The sequence below is a fragment of the Pseudorca crassidens genome, chromosome 6, assembly GCF_039906515.1.
Source record: "Pseudorca crassidens isolate mPseCra1 chromosome 6, mPseCra1.hap1, whole genome shotgun sequence".
Classification (NCBI taxonomy): Eukaryota; Metazoa; Chordata; class Mammalia; order Artiodactyla; family Delphinidae; genus Pseudorca; species Pseudorca crassidens.
Window position 1 is genome coordinate 28,465,785 of NC_090301.1, and position 17,077 is coordinate 28,482,861.

Sequence of the window (17,077 nt, forward strand, 5' to 3'; positions counted from 1 at the left end):
AAATACTGGCTTCAGCATTTTTCAAAAATCAAGGAATGGTATATTTTATAGAATGGGAAAACTAAGAAATGAAACTTGACCTGTTGTAAAACTAGGATTTAGTGCTGTTGAATTTCAATAACGGGCATACAGGGTACATTAGGAGTAAATGTCAAAGAATAGGGTCATGATGGGATCTGATACAGGGTGGAAAAAATTTCTCTTAACCAGAAACACTGGGCCCTAAGAAGTTGTCTTAGGGTCAACCATATGAATTTAACATACAAAAACGGCAATTTAATTTGGTTCAAACATACATTTCAAACCTCTGTCTTTTCCTTGTAAAGAAAAAAGTTCAGTTCACGATATACCAGAGTTAAAATTGCACGTGTCAGTATTCCACTAGAGAAAAAAATTTTTTTTAAAAAGCGAAAAAATAAAATTTGAGTTCAGGTAGTCAGATATTCTTTTATAGTCTTACTACTTTAGGGAACAAACCCTTCCTAGGTATAAAATCCTGGAAAAAAATGCCATAGTTGCCACCCTATTAGTAACTAGTTTCCATGCCCCATATTTGTTGGAGAACCTACTTTCAGTGATGTTTAAATTTTTACCTTAATTTGCCTCAATTTCCCATTTATTAAAATGGCTGTATTGCCTCTAGAATTAAAGCTGAAGGGAAAAAGCAATTTTTAGTGATTCTCCTTATTCTACCAACTTGTTCTTGAAGCTACAGTCATGTCCAGTGTTCCTACCCCAATTTTTTTTGTTTTAAACCTTCGACCACTCGAGATATGTCAGCATTTCTGCTTAGTAACTGGCATATTATTACGCGGTGCAAACTATTGATATAAACAGTGACTTGTGATAGATTTTTTTCCCTTCTGTACTAAATAAGATCATTTCTCCTAGTCAGCAACTTAACAAGAACAAAGTTAAAGATCTGACCTTAGGAAGGTAATTAAGCTGGATGAAAACATGGCAATACTATCAGGACTGATGGAATATTGCTCAAGTGCAGTGGCTAGGGTCTAAAAGAAACTTTAGAGATCTGGTATGTTTCCAACTGAATGTAAGTGAAATAGCATGTTAAAGTCAAATTACGTGGCTTGTTTAAAAGTCACCCTCTTAGGGGCTTCCCTGGTGGCGCAGTGGTTGAGAGTCCGCCTGCCGATGCAGGAGACACGGGTTCGTGCCCCAGTCCGGGAGGATCCCTACATGCCGCGGAGCGGCTGGGCCCGTGAGCCATGGCCGCTGGGCCTGCGCGCCATGGCCGCTGGGCCTGCGCATCCGCAGCCTGTGCTCCGCAACGGGAGAGGCCACAACAGTGAGAGGCCCGCGTACCGCCAAAAAAAAAAAAAAAAAAAAAACTCACCCTCTTAACAGCAACCACAATTCTACTGCTTCCTGTTCTTCCATTTTCTTTCCTGTTCAATTGCTTGAAGCCCTCAAACAACTCAAGTTCTGATTCTACAGTATCCCTGTAATTCCTTTCTCTGTGTATTTACCTACTTTTATCTTTCAATGTGCATTTCCATCTTGGCACCATAACAAACAATTAAAAAATGCCATCTAATGCATTATGCCACCGAGCACTGTAGCCAGTGATTTTAAGTTAGATTATCTTCAGGTTGAAAAGAGCGTAAGCTGAAGAAATAAATGACATCTTAACTAAAGGCAAGGGTCAAAACAACTTATGGTTAGTTTGAAAATGCTTTAAGGCCCGACTATCAGAGCTGATTGAAAACATTTGAGTTAGACAGAGTTGTTATGTGACTAGTGAGAAGTGTTACAAACACAGTAGCCATATATTTTAATTAAAATAGACTTTATTAGCTTTTCTTTTAATATAAACATGAGGAAGAAAAACCACATAAGTTGTAGCATTCTTTTCAAAATAAAACTGCAATCAGTATTTGAAGCTCCAAACTCCATAAACAATATTTTTTGAGGTGGTAGATTGTAATATTTTATATACCGTAATTTATCATTTATGTCTCTGTCCTTTAAAAATGATGGAACCTGCAGCACTCAATATAATGTGAAGCCTTGCTATAAAGAGAGAAAGTATTTCTGGCCCAGAAATGCTTTGTTTACAGGCAAAATTCCTAGGATTACATTTGAGAAGGTAGGAGGAGAAAGATTTCACATACTTGAGAACACTAACTTTTTTTTTTTGACATTTCAAGTTTAGGTGACATCGTTACCCATCTCCTAAAAGACTGATTACTGGACCTCCCTGCCTTTTAAAGCCTGAGGTAAGGGTTCCTAAGGTTTTACATGATTCCTCTTAAATAGCAGAACTTGAAGTGAGACACCTACAGCCAGGTTAACACATAGGATAGAAAAGCTGTTTCGTATCACTTACTCTATCACTACTATTAGGGTCCAGTTCCTTTCAATTTATTACATGTGAATTAACACTGGTGTTCACAATTCCTTTACCAAATCTAGAAAAAAGAAACTTAGGTGATCAAGCAGGTAAGCGGCCCAGCCTTGCAAAGGACTGCTTTAGAAAGAGATGGGCAGGTCTATGAAGATACAAGGTATCCTCTTAAGTCTTAGTGCAATTTTAAGCTTTGAAACTTGTAGAAGTGTAAATGCCACAAACTTACAAAACATCATTTGAAAGTTTAATTGAATTTCTTCTAAACTCATTTTTTTAACATCTTTATTGGAGTATAATATTGCTTTACAGTGGTGTGTTAGTTTCTGCTTTGTAACAAAGTGAATCAGCTGTACGTATACATATATCCCCATATCTCCTCCCTCTTGCGTCTCCCTCCCACCCTCCCTATTCCACCCCTCTAGGTGGTCACAAAGCACCCAGCTGATCTCCCTGTGCTATGCGGCTGCTTCCCACTAGCTATCTGTTTTACATTTGGTAGTGTGTATATGTCCATGCCACTCTCTCACTCCGTCCCAGCTTACCCTTCCCCCTCCCCGTGTTCTCAAGTCCATTCTCTCTGTCTGCATCTTTATTCCTGTCCTGCCCCTAGGTTCTTCACAACCTTTTTTTCTTTTTTAGATTCCATATGTATGTGTTAGCATACGGTATTTGTTTTTCTGACTTACTTCACTCTGTATGACCTCACTACAAATAACTCAATTTCGTTTCTTTTATGGCAGAGTAATATTGCATTGTATATATGTGCCACATCTTCTTTATCCATTCACCTGTCAATGGACACTTAGGTTGCTTCCGTGTCCTGGCTATTGTAAATAGAGCTGCAATGAACATTGTGGTACATGACTCTTTTCAAATTATGGTTTTCTCAGGGTATATGCCCAGTAGCGGGATTGCTGGGTCGTAGGGTAGTTCTATTTTTAGTTTTTTAAGGAACCTCCATACTGTTCTCCATAGTGGCTGTATCAATTTACATTCCCACCAACAGTGCAAGAGGGTTCCCTTTTCTCCACACCCTCTCCATTTATAGTTTGTAGATTTTTGTTTTTTTAATATGGAACGCTTCACGAATTTGCGTGTCATCCTTGTGCATGGGCCGTGCTAATCTTCTCTGTATCATTCCAATTTTAGTATATGTGCTGCCGAAGCAAGCATGTTTGTAGATTTTTTGATGATGGCCATTCTGACCTTAAGCTCTTAATTTTTTATTTCAGCCCATTGTTTGCTATCCTCAAGAGGGGCTGAAACAGAACATTAATATTAAAAGCTTAATGTTTAAAATTTACAAACCTAAATGAGTTTAGAAGAAATTCGATTAAACTTGCAAGTGACGTTTTGCCAGTCTGTAGCATTTATAATTCTGCAACAGTGTTCTGGAGTATCCAAGCACACTATATTCAGGCTTGCAATTTCACTGAGACTTCTGGGACACCTTCTAGTTCACTGCCGGCTTGTTAATTACTGGACCACCATGTTGGCTGGAATTATGAAAATATCCTTTAATACAAGTATGTAATAAAGAGGAAAATCATCACAAAATCAGAAGCACCATCATAGTTAACAAGAAATGCAGCACGGACCCAATAGAAGTAAGTAAATAACCTACTTTCTCTGTTTATGATCCCAAACATGCTAATATGCTAATAAGTACTGCCTGCAAAGAATGTGGATGACAAGTGTTATTCAGCAGCTTTTTGGTTTAAACTGATTGCCAATAATGACTAGCAGCTTCAGTGGTATAGTAGGGAGGAAGAACCCTTCAAAACCTAACGATGCTACAACAGTCTGTTCCTAAGTTTGGCTTTATGAGTTGTTAGGAGTCACATTTTTTAATGGTAATACTGCACTGATTCTAAAGGAATATGCAGCAGTATGGGACAGTGAGGCAAGAAAAACAGGAAAAATTATATAGTTAGTGTCTTTAAAGTCTAAAAATTTAAACTATTAATTAAAAAACCTCACATAGTTCACAGCTATCGGCCTACACAGTAAGCAGATATTTGTGCGTGGATTGGGAGCTTTTCGCTTTGGAGTGGTTTTTGTAACTCTGTTTACATTAAAAAGGACAGAAGAGTGTGTTACATTGACGAGGTCCCGTTCTTTCCTACAGCATAATCTTCGCTTGTCCATGAGTCTCTTGAATTCAATGTCTTTCTTTAAGGTGAAAATACTAACTTTGCTGGTTTCTGAGCAGGAGAGGTGATATTTCTCCAGTCCTTGTTACGAGGGGTTTATGATGTTACAACCCCTCACTTCTCCCTTAAGAGAGGATGGCATTGGAGCGCTGAATACCAATGAAATTATCAGCGCTGAAAGACCTTCTCATAGCAGCTCTACACAAGTCTTTGTATTTGTCTTCACACAATCTGGAAATGGCCTAGGAAAGTCAATCAGGTAGAACATAGGTACAATTAGGGGAAAAAAAAATGTTCGGACCTTAAAAAAACAAAAAAGCATCATTGATAAGGCACACATCTACATTCGTTTAGATAGTTCATAGTTACTGCTACTTTGGATAGCTGATATCTACACTAACTGACAATTCTCTAAGGTGATAACCTTTAAGGGCTATGATTAGATTGCTGGGGCAAGGGATAACTTGCCCTAATAACTTGGAGTTACTTAAAAATTGGGTTCCTAATGATAGGCTCCTAATAGCAATATCATCTGTTACCTACACACTTGATCCTTAAACGTAATGGACATACACTTGGGCAAAATCAGTGTTTACTCAGCTATTCAACTTCTATTCAATTTTCATTAGTTATTACATACTCTAAGAAAATTTTAATGAGGTAGGTATGTGCTGAAGGTAGGAGAGGTCTAATGACTGAAGCGCTGAAAGGTGCTATTTCACTTGCACATAAATTATGGTAGAAAAACATCTTATTCTAAAGTACCACCAAGGTACCACAGAAAGTATCAATTTTAAATGTGTTCATTTCAGTTGTGAATTTTGCTGTATACCCACCAAAAATCATAAGCCATAAATATTACTTTGTTCCATGTACGTTACCATTTACATTAAAAACTCATGTACTTTCTACATCCAGTATCTGAACCCACATTTTACCTTCCAAGTATAGGTCTCTCAGGTTAGCCACCGATGCTTTGTCTAATAAACTCATGGGACTGAACTGTGACACACACACACACAGACACACACACACAGACACACACACACACACACACACGAACTGCAAGCTGAGTAAAAAACAGTTAAGAGGGATTTCCCTGGTGGCGCAGTGGTTAAGAATCTGCCTGCCAATGCAGGGGACATGGGTTTGTGCCCTGGTCCGGGAAGATCCCACATGCCAAGGAGCAACTAAGCCCGTGCGCCACAACTACTGAGCCTGGGCTCTAGAGCCCGTGCTCTGCAACAAGGGCAGCCACTGCAATGAGAAGCCCGCGCACCGCAATGAAGAGTAGACCCCGCTCGCCGCAGCTAGAGAAAGCCCGCGTGCAGCAGCGAAGACCCAATGCAGCCATAAATAAATAAATTTATTTATTTAAAAAATCAAGACAGTAGAAATAGTAGAAATAGTCCAAAACATCAATTATATATATAAAAAAAAAGACAGTTAAGAGTGGTAAGTAGATTATGTAGGTACATATGATTAGGGATACAATTTTAAGAAATTATTCATGTATGGTTATATGTTAAGTGTAGAGGTTCAAATGGAAAACCATTAAGAACAGATTAAATATGATTTAAAGTATTCTGAATTATGGTTACAGAAGAGACAATTTTTTTTTTATAATGTGAGATCCCTGTATAAACCATAAAAGACACAGGAAATATGATGCCAACGGGTTAATAAGCTCTTCAAACTGTTAACAGCTTTCCATTTTCCTAATCACTGCTTAATATAATTTAGCTACAGATGTGGCTTCGGTGGCTGACAGAAAACCCCAGTTAGTGATTTCACAGCCTTACCTCTAAGTTCTGTGCTCTTTCTTTGCTAAGAGGAGTGAATAGAAAATTCAGGTTGTTGTCATCTGCTAAGGAGCGAAGGTCAAAGTAGTATTTGGCATACACACTGGCGGGAACATTAATATTAAACTGAAGTAGCTCCAGGAAGTGCCTTTCCATCTCATTCCTGGGGGAGGAGAAGACAAAACCAACACAGGACAATTTTAGTCAACTGGGCTATCTTCAAAAATACCATTCTGAGCTACTAGGATGGCTCTAAATACTGTTTTGAAACAAATAATGGCTACACAGCTGGATTAATACCCTAATGTTCAAACAAGGTACAGCTATTTGTGGTCCTTTCTGCGTCCCAGCACTTTGAGTTTGGGACAAGGGGGAAGAGGTTATGGCCCTCTTATGCACTCATGCTGCTGACTCAGGGGCTCATTCTTCAGAGTTCCATTAGTGCAGCTGTACGATTCATGCTCCACACTCACTCACAAGGCCCCGCTATAGTGATCAGATGAAAGGAATGATGTATGCTGTTTATTAGCTCTGAAGAACTTGCAGACATTTTCACCGGGCTGATGACAGGAAGGGGCTTATTGAAGTAGAGGCGAGCCAACAAAAGGAGTGGGCACATCACCACGGCAACAAATGGATCCATCGGGAGCCACTGCTATTATCTCTGAGGGGGGAAAACTCTTGAGGCAACAAGGATTCATCTCAAGTAAATAAATAAATAAGCTACATTCGATGGGAAAGGGAGTCCCCCCCGCCCCCGCCACAATGCATGGGGCTGTGTCAAAGGACATAATGCAAGTTTCTGTTCACCTTAACCTTACTAGGGTGAGTTGTTGTCACCATGACAGGACAGGATGCACTTTTTAAGCTTAGGAAGGCAGTAAGATTATGTCTCAGCTAGACTAAACCCACTTTACGGTATGACCTCTGATAGAGCAGTTGTTTTCCCCCGGTGTTAGGAGAGCAGCCCAGGATGTTCAGACCTACCGCCCCCTGCCAGGTGCCAGGAGGGACTGCACACGCCCACAGGGAGCGAATTCAATGAAGTGGGAAAGCAGAGTGTTGGGAGCAGGCTTCTGCTATATGACCATATCCAGCCATTTGCTTGCCAAATGTTTAAGTAAATAACTATAAAATTAGAGTAAATCTTACCACTTTTCACAGCAATCACTTTAGAGAGTTGATTATATAAAAATGATAAATACCCAAACAAACATGCGAGTGGCTTATTTTACAATACCTTTGGTTTCTTGGTTTTAAAGTGTTAATATTTTATCCACTGGATAAATCAACAAATGCTCCATGTTCTCCTGTATGGAGAGCAGAGTATGAGCAGAAATGAGGTTTCTCATTTGTTGAACTTTAAACCTAACTGAACCTACTTCCAAAATTAATTTCCTGTTCATACGGCCAGAAGTCTATAGAAATGTAAATCAGATAATGTTTTGATAATCAGCTAATCAGGACTTAATTTACTACAGGAATAAATGCACTTCACTATCCCTTTTATATTTTCTCCACTAATACATTTTAATTGTGTGGAAATACAGTACTTCATAGGATTAACATGTCTATTAATAGAGCTTTAATCACTGAAGAAAAGCATTATGCCTATAGAATATGCATCTTCTGTGTTTTTTGTTGTTTTTTAAATGGCTAGATGGCTGAAGAGCATACCATTTACAGGTGCAGCAAATTTTCTGAACAGCAGCTGCTCAGTTTAACTTACTCTTTTGAAGGGAAATATATATTTAACAAGACACATAGATGTTAGAAAGTTTTAAAGAAAAGCAGATAGGCAGCAATTTTTCAATTCAGACTCAAAATGAGACCATTACAAATAGTGGTCAACAGCAGAGGGATGAAACAAATGTCTATTAAACACTTTGCTGTAATGCTTTCCGACTTCCAAAGATCATAAACAAAAGCAGCCTATTATAAACATAACTCCTGGTGATTCTCTGTTCTACACAGAAAAGTGTTGTTTAGAAGTAGTTTCTTCATAGCTGGACACTGCCGCCAGTGCTCCTGGGCTCACATCTATGAACACCCACACAGTTCCCTGCATGTTCTCTGATGTTGTACCTGGAACCAGAGCCCCAGTCAGCTCAGTTGCAGATTCTGAGAAAATTTCAGCTGCCATCAGGGCAGGGATGGTGTTCACGATTACAAATTTTCCTTCCTTCAAGGGACCAGTTTAAAGACTGATGATAGTGTTGGTCAACGTCACTTTAGTTTCTGCAACTTCCAAAAGTACTTCTATTCATTTCAAATTCATTATCTGCTGTTACACTGTTTGCTAAGATTGCTACCAGCAATATCACCATGACCACCCGGTTTACATTATCACCGAAGTGGACATTTTCACCAAAAGCCACTTTGACAGCTACTGACAGTCACTGGTCCCATCTCTTAGTCACAACTTTCCTCGCTTCAGCTGTAAATATGCACTTTGGTAATTCTGAATTATCTAGAGTAAGGGGCAAAGGTAACAAAAACAAACTCTTGCCCCTGCCTGCCATCTTGATCGGCCTCTGCTGTCCAATATAATCAACAGGTGTCCTTTCACATTTTCCTGAATGCCACCCACAAAGACATTTTCACTGTCAAGCGGGCACTTCAAGAGTCTGCTGGAATTACCTCTCTGGCTCATCCTGCTTCCCACCCTTGGGGCCCTTCACCAGAGCCAGATTGGAAGCCTGGTGTTTCATGCCAATGTGAGCGTGCCATCTGTGAGGAGAACCTGCCTAGTTAACTCAAGGCCCCACAAAGTGCTGCTGCTGTGTTTGCTGAGTGCCCTGGGTGAGGCCCCAGTGATGCTTCCCGGCCTACCTGAGAGGCAGGTGTTTCCTAACTCAGCAGACTTTAGGGGAGGAGACAGGAACACAGGGATCTGAAACCTTTATATGTGGCTACCTGTACATCATAGTTTCTGTAACAACAGAACCTCAGATAAAAAGGAGGAAAAGACCAGCAAAAGCAAATACACAATGTGTGACTCAGGTTGAAATTATAACCTGTCAGTAGTCTAGAGGCCCTAAGACCTTAACAGTGGCCACTTGCTTCAAAGACCAGGCATGTGCCCCTTAAAAATGGACTGGACCTGGTAGACAGCTTTAAGAAAGCTGTGAAGTTACTTGCTGTACCATGTTGTTCTGGTAGTGAGCTTGTAAAATGTTTGGCAAAAACCACCAGAAAAATAATTTCAATTTATTAAGCAGAATATTACAACAATAACACATCAAGACCTACCAATTAATGAGGGGAAATACAAGTTGTTATACTACAGCTAGATAGAAGGAAGGCTGTAATTTTATGTCTATTTCAGCTCTCTGCACAATGTAACATTTCTTAAAATGTAAACTTTATGGGAGCAAATGAGGCATTGGAAAATGGTTACAAAGTTCACCGTAACCTTACAAACTCACATGTCCTCAACTGTAATGTCCTTGAGGATCTGGCAGTAGTCCACATTCCATACAGCCTGATCGTCCCAAACCTTGGAGGCAAGAAGAATGGCTCCCAAAACAATTCTTTTCCAGTTAGTGGGGCAAATGTCGATCTCAGCATAAGTTAAAAGCCTTTCTAAGTAAACCTGCAAAAGTAGAGCACTGATCTTTGATTTTAGTTCAGTTTAAGTGCTGTGGTAAGAATTGTTAGGAATGACAGATTTCATCTCTTTTTGACATGCCTTTTATTCCTAGGTTCTGCAAAGACTTTGCTCAGACAAGCCAAGGCCAGAGGCCAGGTCACGGTTGTAAGTCAGATGTTTCTGTTAGTCTGATATTTCTACTCTGCCCGTGTGAATTTCCAACCGAATTTTGGTCACAGGAATGAAAGGACATCTCGGCAAAGGGCATTCTAAAGACACGCATTGTATTATTACCTACCCACTTGTAAAGGGCAGCACATACAGCCCAGGGTCGATTTCAACTGTTCAGTAAATGCTTGAGTGCCTACCACGTGCAATGTACCTACCAGACTGGTGGTGGCTGCATGGCGATTTTACATAATGCTTGAGTGTGTAAAATTCTGGTAAGACTGAGCACATCTTTATCTTCTCTTCAGAGTAACCAGTCCTTTTGTGGCATGAACTTGAAGATAAAAACTGGTGGTCAAGAGAGCCTCCCAGTGGCTGCTGTGTGGCACAGCAGGACAGGCAGTACAAAGGGGCTTTACAACTGTGGAGTATTCCCGTATTTTAGTGCCTTTTTAAGGAACACACATGTATACAAAGGGTAGTCCTTTTCATATCCCCTATTTTTCACATCTCCATTATCATTTCATTATTCATTTCTGTCTTCCATAATCTGCAGCTTAGTCAATTCTTTTGGTTTTAAGGTGGGAAGAGCTGCCTGTGTCTGTATCCCTGGGGCTCCTCTAAACCTGCTGGTTTGTGAGATGATTTCATGGTTTCTTTTACATGTATCAAATGTCTATCCTACAAAGAACTGGATGGAGTTAACAGCTGAGTAAAGATTATAGAGGTAAGCTGTGATTTGTTGTTACCTCTGCAGAAGAGTATATATGCCATTTGACAAAAAGAAAAATGTCCAGTTTTAAAGAGTATGTTTACTCTCTGAAGGGTTATCAGATTGACAGCTCAGATTCGCCAACGCTCCCCAAACTCTACTGTGTTTTCAAACACGGGTATTGAGATTATATGTTCTTAGTGAAATTCTGCTCCCATTCCCCAGAGAACTCAGCACTCTCTAGTACCCTAAGAACGACTCTCCCTGCAAGGTTCAACTCTCTACTTTGTGGGACTAATCAGAGGCACTGAAACGACACTGGCAATCTCTCAACTTCCTCTCACCTTTATACTGGCAAACTTGGTACACGTGCCGATATTCATTTATCCCACTTGCCCTCCTGTCTCGGAGGAAGCGAGATTTCTTTCTTTTCACTGAAGCTAACTCTTCTCTGAATGAAGTTGATCCCATCTCACTTCCGCAGAACACTGTTCGCACAGTTAGTCTCTTTTTGAACAACTTCTCCCTCTCTGTCAGAGGCTTCCTCCAGTGTGAATGCTTACACGTCCCCAGCCTGTCCCCCGCCTGTCCCCCAGACAGCGTCCTCATCTCCCATCCTCTCCTTAACCCACTTCAGTCAGCCTCCTGCTGCTACCACTCTACAGAGGCTACTCTTGCCATGGTCACCGGTGCCTTCACACAAACAACCCAGAGCTCTTCATCCCAGAGCTCCACTCCCCAGGCCTTCCCTCATACTGAAAGAGCACTGCCACACGCCCAGTCGCTGGGACCAAAAACCTGCACTTGAGTTATCCTGCTCCAATCTGTTAGAACTTCTTGTTATCTCTGCCTTCACTGGTACCCTGACCGCTTTTCTGTCTGTCACTTCTGACTTGTATCGCTGCCACTGCCTAACTTCTCTGCCTCCACTCTGCCTCCCAACAGAGTACAGTCTGTTCTCCCCAAAGCAGCCAGGAGAGCCTCTTAAATGAAGAGTACTTTATGCGGCTGCTCCAGATCTGCCAGAGGTTTCCCATCAAACAAATACCTTCTTCCCGTGGCCTGCAAGTTACGAGGCCCTGTGCGGTACGGCATTGTCCTTCTGTGACCTCATCACCTATGTTCTTTCCCTCGTTCCTCACTCTGATCACAATGGCCACCTTGCTTTTCCTTGAACACACAGCATGTTCCTGTCTCAGAGCCTTGCCCTCGTCCCCTCTGCCCGTAATGCCAGCGTTCCTGCTCTTCCTCAGTTCAGCCAGGTGCTGGGTTCAAACATCACCTCTTCAGAGAGGCTCTTCCTGATCTTTCTAGGAAGCCCCTCTAATCACTTTATCTCTTTACCTTGCTTTCTCTTCATGGTTTTTACCACTACTTGAAATAGTCACCTTTTAAAAAATACTCATTGGGGCTTCCCTGGTGGCGCAGTGGTTGAGAGTCCGCCTGCCGATGCAGGCGACACGGGTTCGTGCCCCGGTCCGGGAGGATCCCACATGCCACGGAGCGGCTAGGCCCGTCAGCCATGGCCGCTGAGCCTGCGCATCCAGAGCCTGTGCTCTGCAACAGGAGAGGCCACAACAGTGAGAGGCCCGTGTACCGCCAAAAATAAATAAATAAATAAATAAAAATTAAAAATACTCATTAAAAAAAAACATAGTTTGCTATACACCTGAAACTAACACAACACTGTAAATCAATTGTACTCCAATTAAAAAAAAAACATTTACGTCTTCCACAGTTGCTCCATAAAGGCAAGAACTTTATTTATCCAACCTATTCTCTCCTCCACCCCCCACATGTAGAAAAGTGACACAGAGTAGGTATTCGGTGGGTATTTATGACATGAGCAACTTCTTGGTAGCATTTAGCGTTTGGACCACATTCTCCTTCTTGAACCTCTCCTGGTGTCTCTTATGATTTTCTGCTGGGTTTCCTACCACTGTAGCGGCTCCTCTGGGGATTTGTCCCTTAAGTGCTGATAGTCCCTACAGATCCATCTTCTACCCACTTTTTTTTTTTTTTTTTTTTTTTTTTTGCGGTACGCGGGTGTCTCGCTGCCATGGCCTCTCCCGTTGCAGAGCACAGGCTCCGGATGCGCAGGCTCAGCGGCCATTGCTCACGGGCCCAGCCGCTCCGCGGCATGTGGGATCTTCCTGGACCGGGGCACAAACCCGTGTCCCCCGCATCGGCAGGTGGACTCCCAACCACTGCGCCACCAGGGAAGCCCACCCACTTTTTATTTTACATACTTTCTCTGCATTTGAACAGCTACACTTAATTCCCTCCCTCTAACTCAGATTCATGCTCCAATGCTATATATTCAAATGATTACTAGACACTGCCATTCTGCTGTCTCGCAGGTACATCAAGCTTAACCTGGCTACAAAGAAATGCCCCTCTTCCAACCCAAATGCTCTCCTTCCTGCATTTCCTAGCTCTCCACATGCAAGCACCATTCCTGCCTCTCTCAAGTATGTGCTAAGCACCCCAAGTGGCCTGTAGCTCCAAGAAAAGGCCTGTGTCTGATCCAGTACCCACTGAGGGGTCTCTTTTCAAAAGGACAAGCCTCCTCTCCTAAATTCTGCCTTGATAGGAGCAGGCAGTGAATGGCCTAAGTATTCCTTCCCTGCAGGCCATGCAGCTGACTTTCCCCCCTACAGGTTTGCTATAGGGAGGAGTAAAACAATCCCAACTACCTCTCACTTGAATATGATTTATTATTCAAATGATAAAATCTTACCATAGGAATTCAGAATGGATGACAAAAAGGTCCTTACAGCTGTAGCTTAGCAGGCTAACTAGAGTAAAGCCTTTTGAAGCACTACTGGCACCCTAATCCTGGGCAACTTCACATGCAGGCAGTAAGAGGACAGCAGGGATGGTTAACACCATTATCCGAGGAACAGAGAATTGAGGGCAGTAGTTCTCAATCAGGACACACATCAGAACTGCCTAGGCAGTACAGTCTGGGACTCAGCTTCAAACTACACGGAACCTGTTTCTGCCTGTGGACCAGATAGTTCAGTTATCGCCCCACCCTACCACCACAGCATGCGTCGTCTGTGTGTGCGTGTGTGCACTGCACGTGCATGTGTGTCCTCAGGTGTGGAAGGAGAAGCCAGAAATCTCTCCTGCTGCCTTTAATAGCAATTGTTTTGTGATGAGAAAAGCAATGGCAACATTTAAAATCATAATGATTATTAAAGCTCAAATGTGTACACTTTACTTTCTTTTGATAGGTTTCTCTTAATAAAGTTCTAATGATCATTTCAGGAACCTACTTTCATTTGGGAAAAACAGGACCATACCATGTGTACAAGACAGAAATTTCTACAGATGCTTTATGAAAGAAAAAATCTTACCAAAGTTACTATTGCACATTCAGCAGTTAGTTGTGCGGCACTAAAAAGAGTACGAACAAATCTGTAAATGAATTTGTGTTCAGGATCATGCTTAAAGTATTCCTCTGGAACCTTTTCTCGCTGAAAAGGAGAAAACATGCAATATAAGTGTCCATTGAAGAAAAATACTTAAAAGTACCCTTAAGATAGCAGTCTTCACACTTGGGCCCACGTGCCCCTTAAAAGAATTTTGATTGGGTGACATGTCTTGTAGCCTTTTAAATATAAACAATGGGATCCTAAAATACCACAGAGATCCAATACTCACCACCATTCATTAAAGAAAAATACAGGCACAACCTCAGAAAATTTATGTATTTCCACCTTCCTCCCCACAGAATTCTAACCAAATGTAAACTACTGGGTTGGCCAAAAAGTTCAACTGGTTTTAAGTAAAAATAAAAGACACAGCTTTCATTTTCACCAAGAATTTTATTGGACAATATATTCACTAACCGAACAAATTTTTTGGCCAACCCAATATTTTTAGGCTCAAAAGTCTTGCTGATCACCATATGTCACATTTTCTGTCACACATTTCCAGTGTCCTGTAACCATAAGGCTCTAAGAATATGCTGTCCTATACAGCAGTCACCAGCCACATATGGCCACATAGCACCCGAAGAAGTGAATTTTAAAACTTGGTCATTTTAATTGGTTTAAAATTTAAACAGTTTTCTAACGTTCTTCTTAAAGGTCTTACCATATTAGGTTTATTTATAAATATTTATATTGTTTGATGCTATGGAAAATCATCCTTTCAAAAGATACATTTTCTGTTACTTGGGTATGTTTACTTACCTGCTCACTATTCATACAAAGTGCAACTCGGTTCTTATCCATCAACCCCTTATACAACATGCCTTCGGTAAAATGACTAGACACAACATGGCGGGGGGAAGAAGACTTAAAGGAAGATGGATTTGACTTCGAGCTGGAGGAAGTAATTTTCTTCTAGTAATTAATTTCAAAGCAAATCAGCATGAAATAAACACAACTGTATAAGAGAAAAGTACAACTTCAATAAAACTGACACTTACTGTGAGTGGATGTGATCTCTCATCAAAAATATCCAAGGATCTATCTGCATCTCTATAAAATAAGAATGTGCATTTAAAAAATTAATTCAGGAGTTACTATCTTAGTAAAATATCTGCTAGGAGTAGAGAGAGGGGTAGAGGAAGCTTAACCTTCAACAAAGCAAACAGTATAGTATAAACTCTTCTCCTGGATTCCGCCCTTAGAAAGGTTTCCTGACCTATTTTTACTCAGCACATCAAGTTCCGTGAAATCTTTTCTACAACAACCAGCCAGAGTTGCCTTAATAAGCACTGACCCTCCCTAACAGGCAATGCTAGTAAGCCAATATATTTTCACTCCTCTAACCTCACACTGGAATATGCAAGAACATCTTATAAAGCAGTGGTGGTGGGCAATACATTCTTCTAACTTCAATGAATGTGAATATGACATTCATGGTTTTTTCCCGTTTTTTTTCTCTTTAGTTCTTTATATTCTTATTGTGTATTTCTTCCTGTCTCTTAAATAGTTTGAGTTAAAAATGTAATTGTCTTTTTATTTTAAAAGAAACCAGGCTTTTTATTTAAAATTTCACCACACTAATACATTGTGCTCATTTAAACAGCGGTTCTCTAAATGTGGTCTGCAGACCTCTGGGATTCTCCCCTATCCCCTCTTCGGGAGGCCCAAGAGGTCAAAACTGCTTTTATAAGAATACTAAGACACTACCTGCCCTTCACACTGTGTGACATTTGCTATGGATGTATAAAAGCAAAAGTGGGTAAAACTGCTGGTTTCTGAGCATGAATCAAGGCAGTGGTACCAAACTGAATTAGAAGTCATTCAATTATTCACTGCCACTTGCAGTTAAAACTCTGCTTTAAGAACATCCTTGATAAAAGAGTAAAAATTAATAGTGTTCTTAAACCTTGGTCCTTCTTTTTAATATTCTGAATAAGTGGAAAGTATGCATTAAGCACTTTTACATACTGAAATATGGCTGTGTTAAGGAAAAGCACTTGTGACTTAGTGGTAAGTCATTTTTTTCATAGAACACCATCTTTATTTGAAACACTTTTTTCATCGAACACCATCGTTATTTGAATGTACAGCTGACAGTTATTCTTTCAAATATGAACAAAGTGAGCCTGTCACTTCAAGGAAAATAACTCTAAAGTTACTTGTTGCCAATGATAAAATTCAAGCCATCAAGCTAAGAATATCAGGATTTTTGGAAAACTTGTACCTTCTATTGTGAACTTGACAACTTCTCAATACTTAAAAGACTTTTCTGGTAAGACTGGTGGTGATACTAACAAAAGTGAGTTTTTGACACTGTCTAAAGAAATGTGAACCAATACTTTCCAAATGACCAACGTATAATATTATAAAGTCACGTACAGGTAAAAAGATCTACTCAGTATGCATGACAGATCAATGGGTATTAATTTAACATAGTATTTACTACAAGTTCATTGATATGATTTAGAATTCCATTTTAACTAATTTAAGAAACTAGCACATGCAGACTTTTGGTACAGTATCAAAGAATATACCAAATTATCTGAAGGCTTTAAAAATACACCTTTTCCAACTATATATCTGCACGTGGCTGGATCTTCTTCATATTGTTTCTTCAAAACAAATGACTGAAGACAGAATAGATATGAGAATCAGCTGTCTTCTATTAAGGAGATACTTTTCTCTCAACATTTTTTGTCGTGGAAAATAGTTATTTTTCATTAAAAAAAATGACTTATGTTAAACACTGGGGTTCCCAATCAGGGGTGATTTCGTCCCCCCCGGGGACTTCTGGCCATGGCTGGAGACAGTTTTGGTTTTCGTAATGTGGAGGGAAGAA

General features: G+C 40.5%; 1 protein-coding gene and 1 non-coding gene across 4 annotated transcripts in view; both read right to left on the reverse strand.

Moving 5' to 3' along the window:
- Positions 1 to 1,790: 1,790 nt before the first annotated feature.
- Positions 1,791 to 17,077, reverse strand: part of CCNYL1 (cyclin Y like 1) — a 36,572-nt gene continuing 21,285 nt past the window's right edge. For 2 of the 3 annotated variants that reach the window (XM_067740823.1, XM_067740824.1), the window contains 5 exons: positions 15,237 to 15,288; positions 14,158 to 14,277; positions 9,752 to 9,918; positions 6,324 to 6,486; positions 1,791 to 4,763 (listed from right to left, as the gene is read on the reverse strand). In XM_067740823.1, coding sequence (XP_067596924.1) covers positions 4,647 to 4,763; positions 6,324 to 6,486; positions 9,752 to 9,918; positions 14,158 to 14,277; positions 15,237 to 15,288 — 619 coding nt within the window. In that variant the 3' untranslated portion in view covers positions 1,791 to 4,646. The remainder of the gene's footprint in view (positions 4,764 to 6,323; positions 6,487 to 9,751; positions 9,919 to 14,157; positions 14,278 to 15,236; positions 15,289 to 17,077) is intronic. The other variant, XM_067740825.1, reaches the window with a different exon arrangement.
- Positions 3,435 to 3,541, reverse strand: LOC137226896 (U6 spliceosomal RNA). Its single transcript, XR_010944589.1, has one exon. It is a non-coding gene; the product is annotated as a U6 spliceosomal RNA (small nuclear RNA).